The following is a 12883-nucleotide window of genomic DNA, read 5'->3' as shown; positions in this document are numbered from 1 at the left end:
CTGTGGCTCTAGCTACCTAAATATGGAAGTCCTGTGGCTCTTGCTACCTAAATAAGAAAGACCTGTGGCTCTAGCTACCTAAACAAGAAAGTCATGTGGCTCTAGCTACCTAAATAAGAAACTCCTGTGTCTCTAGCTGCCTAAATAAGAAAGTCCTGTGGCTCTAGCTACCTAAATAAGAAAGACCTGTGGCTCTTGCTACCTAAATAAGAAAGACCTGTGGCTCTAGCTACCTGAATAAGAAAGACCTGTGGCTCTAGCTACCTGAATAAGAAAGTCCTGTGTCTCTAGCTATCTAAATAAGAAAGTCCTGTGGCTCTAGCTATCTAAATAAGAAAGTCCTGTGGCTCTAGCTACCTAAATAAGAAAGTCCTGTGGCTCTAGCTACCTAAATATGGAAGTCCTGTGGCTCTTGCTACCTAAATAAGAAAGTCCTGTGGCTCTAGCTACCTAAATAAGAAAGACCTGTGGCTCTAGCTACCTAAATAAGAAAGTCATGTGGCTCTAGCTACCTAAATAAGAAACTCCTGTGTCTCTAGCTGCCTAAATAAGAAAGTCCTGTGGCTCTAGCTACCTAAATAAGAAAGACCTGTGGCTCTTGCTACCTAAATAAGAAAGACCTGTGGCTCTAGCTACCTGAATAAGAAAGACCTGTGGCTCTAGCTACCTGAATAAGAAAGTCCTGTGTCTCTAGCTACCTAAATAAGAAACTCCTGTGTCTCTAGCTACCTAAAAAAGAAAGTCCTGTGTCTCTAGCTACCTAAATAAGAAACTCCTGTGTCTCTAGCTACCTAAATAAGAAAGTCCTGTGGCTCTAGCTACCTAAAAAGAAACTCCTGTGGCTCTAGCCACCTAAATAAGAAAGTCTGGTGGCTCTAGCTACCTAAATAAGAAAGTTTTACATACTGATATCACATCACACAACTAAAGTACTGTTAACCATTCCCCTTGCAAAGAGACTTTGGTATCCATTCACAATGTGCCCACATTTACATCAGACAATACTACCTTCCTTAACTCCCACAGCATCCGATAAATCTAAAACTTAGCAGACATATTTGGATTTGTCCCCATGTGGGATGTACAATGGATTCACAACAGTGTTTTAAACTATACCGTAACTAATGCAATAATAGATATGACTTTCAATAGTCAGCCCGAGAAGATACAACAAACTCATTTCATAAAACATTATATTCTAAATATATGGAACTGAATAGATGTATCCTTATTAGGGATGGGACAAGTCCAAATTTACTACCCAGGTACCCACCCCCAAACAACCCGAACTTACCCGAGTACCCACTGTAGTTCTCAAGAGATAGGTACAAAATGTCTGATTGGGAACTGGTTTGACCGTAGCCCTTGCAAAATGGATAAATTGATTTGCTTGTGCATACACTGAAGTTGACTGAAGTTATCTTTATTCAAAGATATATATGTCAGAAAGTCTACGGGCATAGTCAAAAAGAAATGCTAACATTAGTGACTTGTTGTGTAACCATACAGATCTAGATCATTTTTGTCATTAAGCAATATATCACGTGACTAACCACGGGTTTGGGAAGTCCTGTGGGTACCCAGGTCCTACTCAGTACCCATCCGTTCCGAGTTACCCATCCCAACCCTAATCCTTATAATATGTTGTGTTAGCGTCAGTGACTTGGGCTCGATCTGTGTCACTGTCTGCTCAAAGGGACTTACATTGACAGTTCTGTGTGTTTTTAAATCATGCATGAAATAATTAGTGTGACGTCACAATTCAATTCTCAAACCAAAACAATAGAACTCCACACAGAGAAGCCGATAACGCAAGCGCAGCTCAGAGTACACTGGCTTCAGTAATGTTTTTTTTAAGAGGCAAATTGAAGAGAAAGGATGTGTGTTTTTCTTACGAATGAGTTACAAAATACCCATTACCAGCTTGATTAGATTAAAAGCCAGTGTTTATCATACAATAGATTACAATATAAATATGCCTTGGTCGTATGAAGCCTATCACTCTCCTACCCAGAGTTCCATGCGGCCAGCCGAGTACCTCTGTCACATCGTCACATCTCACACAGTCCATTCATTTGTTTTTCATCCGTTTCATTTTGGACAAGTAAACACATTTAGATAAACATAACTTTCATTGAGAAAATATCCTAAAATGTGAAAATGTATTTCATTTCCATTTGCGTATTTATCGTTCACATGCTGTCTAGGAAGCCCTACGGAGAGCTAGCAATACTGTCACTTTGATGTGTAAAGCTATGTTGTTGCACCTCACAGTCGCAGTTGAAGTAGCATATTTTATAATTATACAACACAATATGTAAAACGCACCGAAAGGTTTGAATTAGACCCGATATTTCTCATTCCAGACTAAGTGTGTTTGTTCACAAACAAGAGAGAAGTCTGTTCACGTGATATAGAGCTCACACTCGCGGTTTGGTCAGCTGAAGCAGAAAATTATTTCGCGAAATAAGGCGAGCAAAGCAAGCAGGGGTTATCGGCTATTGGTTACAAAAAAAGCTTCAGGATGGTTGACATCCTGTCCCTTAGAGTTGGAAGTGACATGTATCAACTGAGATTTGTACTCATGGTGTGTAGCTTTTTGGCACAAATGTGGGCTGACAAATGCGCCACCGAAAAGGCCTTTGTGTTCAGGAATTCTTGTTGCATACAGGATACTATAGGAAGAGCTTTGTCTCTGAAGTTGACAACGGTGTTGGATGTGTTGGTGAAGGGGTTGACGTAGCCGATGAGGTGGTGCCGACACTGGAGTTGTTCAGCTGAAGTCACCTTGTTTGTGATGATGTTTAGACCTTCATATATCTGCAACAAATATGCACTCAGTGAAAACATGTACTTTGAGTGACAAGTTTATCCTGTGCAAAACAGAATGAGGAGCTACCCTGTGGGTGGCCTCAATAACAGTATGAACATGTTTTATAAGATACATGTACACGTGTATCTATAAGCAAGATCAGCGATGAAATATCACATAAATATACTTTTGAAAAATCATAACAGAGTGACAGTATATGAAAATTCAAATTAGTCAGTGACTCAATAGCCAAATATACAACATGCTGTAATAGGCCCCCTGTTTTACTGCTCAAAATAACACAAACACGTGTTGAGCTATTTATATACCTGGAAATCCCCATTTCTACATCGACAGTAGTGAATGAAGATGGCAACTGGTCGGTCTCGTAACAATACATGTCAACACTATTGGGTCAGTTACATCAATATCAAGAGAATTGATTAGGCCCCATCACAGCGTCATTCGTATGCATAAAAAACCAAAGTTGTTCGGCAAACACGTGTTTTATTTCGATGTGATGCACACAATGTCGCTTCTGATATATAGTTATCCTAACCTGCATTGAATCAGCACTGATTATTTCTCCATTGAATTTCTGTCCCAGTTCGATGGCAAGCTTTGATTTACCGGTGCCTGTTGCTCCTAACACAACAACAACCGGCAGTCGTCTCACGGCCGCCATCATCTCCTCTTTCAAGGGGCATAACTCTATTCACTCTATCCTTTGAACAGAATGTGTAGAGAAATTACGCTTTGTTGGGCAATATGACCTCATAAACAGTCACACATAGCAACGCCTTTTGTTTTCTTAATCGGTATGACTTTCATTTGCGTCGTATAACATGGTACGAAGGAATGGCCTAGCTAATCAATTAACGTTAGTCATACAATGTTGTGTTTTATTAAATCATGACTGTTCCATGACTGTCAGGCCTAATGTCAAAACGATTTGTGCGAGAAAAAATGGAATGAGCACGGGTCTCTGTGACTATTTAAGAGAATATAATTAATTTCTAACATGATCAAATCACACTTACTTGAATTCCTTGATGAAAAGGATGTATCTATTTCTTTGTGGGGTTTCATATATAAGATACAGGATTTTATTGCGCAAATGTTCCATGTAGATACAGAGACAATATTGTATAAACTATATAAATAGTTACATAATAAGTCAGGATAATACAAAGTACCAATACAAAATATTATGTTATGACCTAGATTATCTTTAATAAATCCGGACTAGTACAAACAAGCCGACCGCCTCCGTGGTCTAATGGTAGAGCGTCCGCCCCGAGAGCGGAAGGTTCGGGGCTCGATCCCCGGCCGCGTCATACCAAAAGACGTTAAAAGATGGTACTTGTTGTTACCCTGTCTGGCGCTCGGCATTAAGGGGCTAAAACAAAGGACTGGTCTGCTCTGAGTCCGTATGCTGTGTCTGAGTGAGGTATTCATGTTAAACTGCGGCATGGTATCCCAGTGTGCTAGCACTATAAATCGGCATCAGTCCGGACTAGTTCAAGCAGCCACACACACACATACACGTGCATGCACGTCGCTATATAAGTGCAATAATCTTTGACGCGACGTTTTCCCCAGATTTTTTGGGAGTTGTATACATATATAAGAAATCATATTAAAACACGGCTATACCTGTTTACGTGTTTATTGCTCAATTAGATCACGTGTAAATATCAATGTTCAGAATATGATTCTCCAGTATGTTGTGAGCGTGGGATAAAACAGGTTGAGTTAAGTTAGAATCATGAAAAAATAAGCCTCTTGTACAAGGTCTATAACAAGGCCTCAACTTATTAGGTTATCTGTTATGAATGCGCAGAAAGAAACGTTGCGTCTAGTTGTGAAACAGATTACACCACTTGTAGTCAATATATGTATGAGAAACTCGGTTTGATTGATCACAACGAGCTGGAATGGAGCCAAGCTATGTTTGATTGTATAGGAACGTTTCTCCCTGCCATCACGTAAACAGTAAATTACAATCACAACAGTCGCGTGTATTGAAGAACCGCGGGTATCGCTATCACATCGCCAAGGTTTGCGATCACGTCGCCAAGACCTGAGACGTTGCGCCACAACCTGGCAAGCTGTCCCGAATTATTTCGGTCCCATATGTATATATACTACTACACACGGGCCATTGATCCACGCCAGGAACTCGCTTAACAACATCGAGTTTATTCCTGTGTAGCTGTCGCTGTCACAACGAAACTCGTCATCGTACAAGAAAATTCAGATGAATTTTACAACTGTTAATAATATTTCATCCCTAAGAAATTTTAATAAATGAAATATATGCGCATGAGGGTGTTGCTCGCACACGAATTCACTAGCGTTCAAATATGGATATTTTGTTTGGTGTCAAATAGTATATTTCGCATGAAGCGAATGTCCAGCATCCAAGCTGTGGTCGAGGCAAACTGCGCAGTTTCCGAGCAAGGTCACTATGATCATGCCAGCAGACCATGACAGTTACAGGTCACGTGAGCACAGCCTTCCCGCCAGATTCGTGGTGTACTTTTAGCTGCAAAGAGTCGCTGGAGGCAATATTGTTTGTCACAGTTGGCATTTGAATATTGACTTATGTCGATTTTATGTACCGTGTTGAGCTATAGGGTGTGTGTGTCATTGTACCAGCGCGAGGCGAGAATTGCCGTTAGACTAACACTTAGTCAATGAAAACATGTCCTTAAAATATTTTTTTCTCTCTTCGAAAGACCCTTTCCTCTTCTGCTGTTTCGCAAGCAAACTGGACTTTGTTTGTTTGTTTTTTTATATAAATTCCACAGTCATGGTGTAGGACTACCTTGACGTCCATGTCACGAGCTACTTTGTTTGTTGTTTAACGCCACGGTCAGCAATATTCCAACTGTATGACGGCGGTCAGTAAATAATCGATTCTTGACCAGACAATCCAGTGACTGATATCATGAGCATTGATCTACGCAATTGGGATATGACATGCATCAACCAAGTCAGAGAGCCTGATCACCCGATCCCGTTGGTTGCCTCTTACAAGCTTGTCGCCTTACAATCAATAGAATTAAAGCTGGACCTGTTCAAGCAGTAACGCGGTCTGAACCAGATGCAACGCGGCCTGAACCTGTTGATGGGGTAACGCGACCTGAACGTGTTGATGGAGTAACGCGTCCTGAACCTGTTGATGGAGTAACGCGGTCTGAACCAGAAGCAACGCGGCCTGAACCTGTTGATGGGGTAACGCGACCTGAACCTGTTGATGGAGTAACGTAGTCTGAACCTGTTGATGGGGTAACGTGGTCTGAACCTGTTGGAGAAGCGCGGCCTGAACCTGTTACCGGGGTAACGCGGTCTGAACCTGTTCGTTGAATAACGCGGCGTGTGTGTGTGTGAGTGTGTGTGTACTGATGCTGAAGATTGAAATAAACCCAAACCTGGTATTGTAGTGTTTATACCTGGGTATTCACATAGTGGTCTCAGCGCCAAGACGGTCATAATTTTCATACACTACCAAACTGATCGTCGTATGGCTTTGTGGAACAGAGACAAGACAGCAGGACAATATGGCACTTGCCGGGCCACCGTGAAGCATGTCATGGGGTCGAACCCAGGAGGCGAACCCAGCTCTTGGGCGTTACGAAGTAACTTTTTAACCACTAGGGTTACAACCAGGGAGTATCGATGCCTGTAGTGCGGGGAAACTCCTCACTAAGAGGTAGTCACGTTGTTCGACTTACTACATAGCGACATTCTTCAGAATGTCGCGGGCTTTGAGTACTGCGAAGTCATTTTGTTCGTTTGTTATTTAACGCCGCAAATTATTCCAGCTACATATATGACGGAGGTCTGTAAATAATCGGGTCTGGACCAGACTATACAGTGATTAATATCATGAGCATCGATCCGCGCATTTGAGGCCGATGACATGCATCAACCAAGTCAGCGAGCATGACCACCCGATCCCGTTAGTCGCCTCTCACGACAAGCATGGGTTGCTGAAGACCTATTCTATCCCGGATCTTCACGGGTTTATCAACACGAAGAACACGTGTTGACGTAATGCAAACGACGTTGTAAGCAATGACGTTGTCCTGGCGTCTTGTCAAATCACGCAAGAGACGCAGTAGTCTCCAATGTTGTATGGGACGCGTGAAGATCCGGGGTAGAATAGGTTTTCAGCAACCCATGCTTTAAGAGGCGACTAGCGGGATCGGCTGGTGAGGCTCGCCGACTTGGTTAATGCATTCCATCGTATCCCAATTGCGTGAATCGATGCACATGTCATTTACTCTGGTCCAGACTCGATTTTAATTTATAGACCGCCGTCATAGAGCTTGAATTTTGTTGGGTGCGGCGTTAAACAACAAACAAGGTCGTATGGCACAGTGGACCAGTTCACGATGTGTCGAGTTTTGGCCCTTAACCAAGCCGAAGCGTGCTGATCTGGTTTCGAATCCAAAATTCGCCCTCAGATCGCTACATTTCACCCGCGTGGTAAACGTCTACAACCTGTGCAACTTGCCCCTCCTTTTCGCTGGCACGGTCGCATAGCTATTGTCAGGTGGATTTCAATAACCAAGACATTATGCGTCGCACTGTATGTTATCAAGCTCACGAAAGTCGTGTTTTGCACCCGCCAGTTATTCCCGGACATGCTGGAAACGCATGGTAGCCTGCTGGTGCAACCCAAATAAGAACAACAAAGCAGCAATTCGCATGTCAACGAGTCCCGCCCACAAGCGTCCGTTTTCTCTTTCCTTGTCCTCTACAGAAATGGGTATACAATATGTCTGCGAACTGCGTACCAAAGCCCAGAGTGGGGATGCGACAGGTTACTTTGCTGAGTTACACAACTGGCAGTTAAACACAGGGCTAATAGATCTCATTACACAACGCTAATTCGCGTGTCAACGCGAACCGGATATACTCTACTCATCAAATCCCATTTCCTTGCGCCCAGGTGAAAGGGCAATTTCAAGGTAGTTTTAATTTGTAAGTTACGCAATCTTCTCTCCTTTCTTCATGAAAAGCTACTTCAGTCCGAGCCAATTATACAATAAGCCGCCAAACGAGGCTAATTAATGACGCGCCCCACTCATCTTTACACTGCTTGTCGGTCCATCGAACTTAGCGTTTGTACCGAACCACCACAATCCACCACTCGAACACTGGAGTCTCATGTTCGTTTGTAACGTCAAACATACTAAAATCTCAACAAGGTCGACAAACATTTTCTTCCCCATTGAATCAAAACAGCTTATGATAATGAGAAAGTTGGTGCCTTATTAATTTACACGTACTTAAACCATACATTTACTCCTAGTTCGAACAAATCAGATGAGTGAATCACAGCAAACAGCTATCTTTCCACAACACAAACATGCAAGTAACAGGTTTATAACGGCCAGTGTCGGGAATATATTTAAATACGCTAAGTGCCTGTCCCAGCCGGACAGAACAAACGATGTCAGGTGGGCCGCACCTAAACACTTTATCACCTTTTCCAAGAAAGTCACGTGAGCCTGTCTCGTCCAGGTACGCGCCAGTAATGGCGTAAAGCTAATCTGACCTAGTTTTCCGTCTGTGACCCAACGTGAGTACACATCGCTTTTTACATCAATGTGAATGGAATGCAACAGGCGGAAATTTCATTGGCTGGCGGGCGCAATTTCCCGCGTTTTATCCAGACAATGACATAAGTAAGGATACAACAAGGATCTGTGTTTGGAAAAAAAAGAATTTTAATTTATTTCTTTTAGTGAGTTGTTTTTAAAGGTTTTATACAAAAACAAGAATGCATGATACATGAGAAATGCCCTTTCCTCTCAAAGCAAAAGAACACACAATAGCCCGTGACCTTCAGACTGGCATAAAATAATGCTACTTATTGATACATATATACAACAGTAAAGCCAACAAATGCAACACTCATAATAAATTCCATCACATTAGGTTCAACAACCTACAACAACAGCCATTTGAACACGGCACACACAATGAAATCGCCGCCCACGATATACTCCAATCATGGCAGTGATGAACAAACAAGTATTTAAGTCCAACAAATTTATTGTCTCAAAGCTGACAACGTCCTTCTCAATTTTTCATGTCTTTCTTTCAACGATGTCACTTCCTTGGAAAGAGATGCTTCTTGTCTTCGTAATTCATAAATAAAGTCTGCCGATTTTTTCAAAATGAGCACTTTGGGGGCTTTCTCCTTTTCCCTCAACTCGGGTACATTGTCTCTCAATGAAAAGAAGCTGTACTTTAAGTCATTTCTACGTTTCCTTTCTAGCACATTATGTTGAGTCCTTTTACCTTCACCACCTTCCTCTGAATCGGAATTGTTTCTACTGCAAGATCTACTACTTGCCTTCAGTTTTTGACACACTTTCTTGAAGTCTGGTTCACTCAATTCACGTTTAATCCGTTTTGGTGCAATGTGTGTTTGACCTGGAGATGATCGAGTCCTTTTGTATGAGTGAGGTAAACTATAGTTATGCACGTCCATATCGGGGTAGCCGATCACTACATGCACGGACTTAGATTCACGTTTAGCACTTTCTGTCCTTACAGTTACCGTCTTCACATTTTTTAGGTTGATTGACAGGGGTTGGGGGGAGGGTATCCTGGATTCATGAACATCTTCTGTTGAGACAACATCAATCTCCTCCTCTGGAAAAAAAAGACAGCATTTTAAAATAGTGATTCTTCATTTCAGTTACGAATGGATTATGTTCTAACATATTTCCTGGGAATCAAAATAGTCTTAATATTAGTCAGTATGGAAAATCCTTATCACTGAAAGTCAACAATAAAAGGACGGGGGCTCTACCGATATTCTCTTCCATGCAGGAGTTGCTTGCCCCTAGACCATGTTGCGCAATGCAATGAAATCTATGTGAAACGGGGGTGTATGTACGTCCTAAATGACTAACTATTAGTTAGACATCTGAATCGAACGCATTTACAAATCATTACAAATCAATATTTTAATCGGATGATGCATGTACATCCACAAAAATGCCAGAGCTTGGTCAAAATACATACCAGAGTCAGAGGGCGTTTCTGTTCCCAGGTTGGTCAGTCGGGTATCGCTGATGGGGTAGGGGAATACCGCCGCAGGGTCCACACAGTCCGAGGGGGTCTCGGTCTGGCCGTTTTCGTTCTGTCGGGTGTCCGGTCCGGGAGATGGTGACTTCTCAACCTTCATATCAAACCCAATCTGGTGACTTCCAGACCACATACAGTCCTGAATCAATTTCGAACATAAACTAGACGGCGGTGGCGATTCTGGAAAGGGTAAATTCGGCGGCTTGAGAACTGCCTCATTCTGCAAGAAGTCCGAAATATCGGTCGACTCATAGTCGAGAAGGTCGGACACTTCGTGTTTTGGTGAACGTGGAGGTGTGGGCAAGAGCTCGAATTTCTTCCATATGTCTTCACTTGGCATCAAAGTTGGCGTGTTGAGATTGTAGAAATCAACATCGCCTTCGTTGTCCATGAATGAGTACATACTGCTCTCGTCCATTTCCTCCAGTGAATGTATCTTGGCCATGTCCTAAAAAGAAAACACACAATAAAAATAAATTCAATAGCTAGTTCAATTTATACTGAAAACAATTACACTATGAAATGCCAAGTGATTTAAAATAGCAAATCTACATGTTTAAATATACAGGAACACGCTTGCATTGCGTCTGGACACGCCTACTTCTCTATCTTGACATTACACACTGAACTAACTAATTCGATAAACAACTAATTATGCCATGCCCTTGTGTGACAGCGACAAATTCACAAGTCAGTCATCTAGTATAACGTATAAAATACATTTGAACTCTGAATTAGTGTACAAATACGAAGTTGTACTTGTAGCAGCTGTTTGGGGACGAGTTCAGACATACCGGCATGGCGGCCACGTGAAACCCACGTTGCTCAGCCAGACCTACTACGCGGATCTCGTGCATGTGAACTCCGTGCTCCACATGAGGAAATCACACAATGAAGCTTATATAGTGATACTAAAGGGTACTAAACACTTGACCAAACTCGAAGGCAAATCTTAAACTGCCACATGTCATATCAGTCACAAATTAGCTTGAGTACAAATTAGGAAATTCTTCACATTCAATCCGGTTAGGCTACACAACACAAAACATTTCGCGGAATATTTCACTACTTCCTCTTAGATTCACTTACTGTCAATGACAGTAGAGCATATGCATGAAATACTTACTTTGGTGTTAATACATCTGGGTGTTGACATCATATAGGTATCCAAAATGCGAGGAGTAGCTTTCATCGGCATTTGCTCGCTTGTGTAGTCCAAGGGGCAATGATCTCTCGAGTTGGCGAGCCTTCATAAATGAAAGACGACTTGGAGGATGACGATATTCCTACGCGCTTCACCTTTCGTCAAGGTCATTTTTACGCAAATTCTCGTAGTGCGGTATTTTACTGTAAATTTACAAAAGACTACTTTTTAACAGCAATAGCAAATAATATAATGCAGTTGCTATATGAAAAAATATATCAGCTATTAAAATAATTGTAAAACATGGGGACTATTTCGCGGTGAAGGAAGAAGCCGTAATCAGGCATGGTGGCGGGAATCTGTGAAGGCGGAGCTTATTGTGATGATTATTCAGGAGGCAGCCAATCACAATGAACTTTATGCACTTGCAGGAGTCAATCAAAAGTAACTCCTGACTGTCATTGTGGTAAGTTACTATGGACGCCTGCACCGGACACACCCATATTTCTTGAAGACTTTATACATTTGTCACCGTTGTTGACCCCGTGAAACCTAGAATTTGAATATGGACTTGATAAACTCGATTGTCGGCCTAACGGAATATCACGTTTTATCTTATATGCGAAAATAAAGTTTTTATTGTTTTCATAAAGTGTCCTGCAAAAATAAGTATATTTTATACTGATAATTATCAACTAGCGTGTAGTTAAAAGTGTATTCTTATCTCTCAAGACGGCGTTAAGACACATTCGCTTCTGAAACAAGTGTAAAAATAACATTCAGGTAACAGTTACTATAATGAACATGTCTTATTTATTTATTTATCTATTTATTTATTTTACAGTGTGATAGCGAAACTTTGCTAGTTTTATATGATTCTAATTGGACACTTTTCGGGGCAAACGTTACGCTTGTCTGTAGGTTGCTTTTCTGGATATTGAGTCAAATGTACTATTTGATAAATAAACTATTCTCAAGTTGAATGACAATATTGATATTGTACTGTTATTGATGTTTATGTGCACATGTAAATAGTTAGCTTCTCGAGCGCGACATGGATACGATATAGATGTGATACTAAGATTTTAAAAAATAGATATTGACTTGTTCGATTGTGTACTCCCCTTGCTTGTGTGATCCAACCTCTATCTTGTGTCTATCAGATTCAAACTGTGGCGCTATCGTGATTCAACCTCTGGGACGGGCGGTGGGGTAGCCTAGTGGTTAAGGCTCTCGCTCGTCACGCTGTAGACCTGGGTTCGATTCCCCACATGTGCACAATGCGTGAGGCCCATTTCTGGTGTCCCCCGCCACGATATTGCGGGAATATTGCTAAAAAAACGGCGTAAAACCATACTCACTTATTCACTTAACCTCTGGGTGTCTCTATCGTGATTGAACCTCATGGTGTCCATATCGTGATTCAACCTGTGTCTCAATATTGTGAATCAACCTCTGTGTGTCTCTATCATGACTTCACCCATGCTTGTCGTAAAAGGCGACTGTGCTTGTAAGAGGCGACTAACGGGATCGGGTGGTCAAGCTCGCTTCCTTGATTGATGCATGTCATCGATCCCAATTGCGTAGATCGATGTTCATGATGTCAATCACTGGATTGTTGCCCCAGATTCGATTATTTACAGACCGCCGTCATATAACTGGTATATTGCTGAGTGCGGCGTTAAACAACAAACAAACACATCTCTATATCACGATTCAACCTCTGCGTGTCTCTATATTATGATTCAACCTCTGTGTGTCTCTATATCGTGATTCAAACATGTGTGTCTCTATATCATGATTCAACCTCT

At 41.7% G+C, this 12883-nt stretch overlaps 2 protein-coding genes across 2 annotated transcripts in view; both read right to left on the bottom strand.

The window, feature by feature from the left end:
• Positions 1–3500, bottom strand: part of LOC139479267 (tRNA dimethylallyltransferase-like) — a 46170-nt gene extending 42670 nt beyond the window's left edge. Inside the window, exons 1-2 of the mRNA XM_071262133.1 lie at positions 3372–3500; positions 2677–2820 (exon numbers count right to left, since the gene is read on the bottom strand). Coding sequence (XP_071118234.1) covers positions 2677–2820; positions 3372–3500 — 273 coding nt within the window. The remainder of the gene's footprint in view (positions 1–2676; positions 2821–3371) is intronic.
• Positions 3501–8538: 5038 nt separating this feature from the next.
• LOC139478525 (myc protein-like) lies at positions 8539–11186 on the bottom strand. The gene is made up of 3 exons (XM_071261018.1): positions 11055–11186; positions 9866–10376; positions 8539–9490 (listed from the first exon to the last, which is right to left on the bottom strand). Exons 1-3 carry the CDS (start codon positions 11124–11126, stop codon positions 8883–8885), a joined length of 1191 nt encoding a protein of 396 aa, XP_071117119.1. The 5' UTR covers positions 11127–11186; the 3' UTR covers positions 8539–8882.
• Between the last annotated feature and the right edge of the window lie 1697 nt (positions 11187–12883).

The sequence above is a fragment of the Haliotis cracherodii genome, unplaced genomic scaffold, assembly GCF_022045235.1.
Source record: "Haliotis cracherodii isolate W230 unplaced genomic scaffold, xgHalCrac1.p SCAF_4, whole genome shotgun sequence".
In the NCBI taxonomy this organism is placed as follows: Eukaryota; Metazoa; Mollusca; class Gastropoda; order Lepetellida; family Haliotidae; genus Haliotis; species Haliotis cracherodii.
This window is presented reverse-complemented; position numbering and strand designations above follow the sequence as displayed.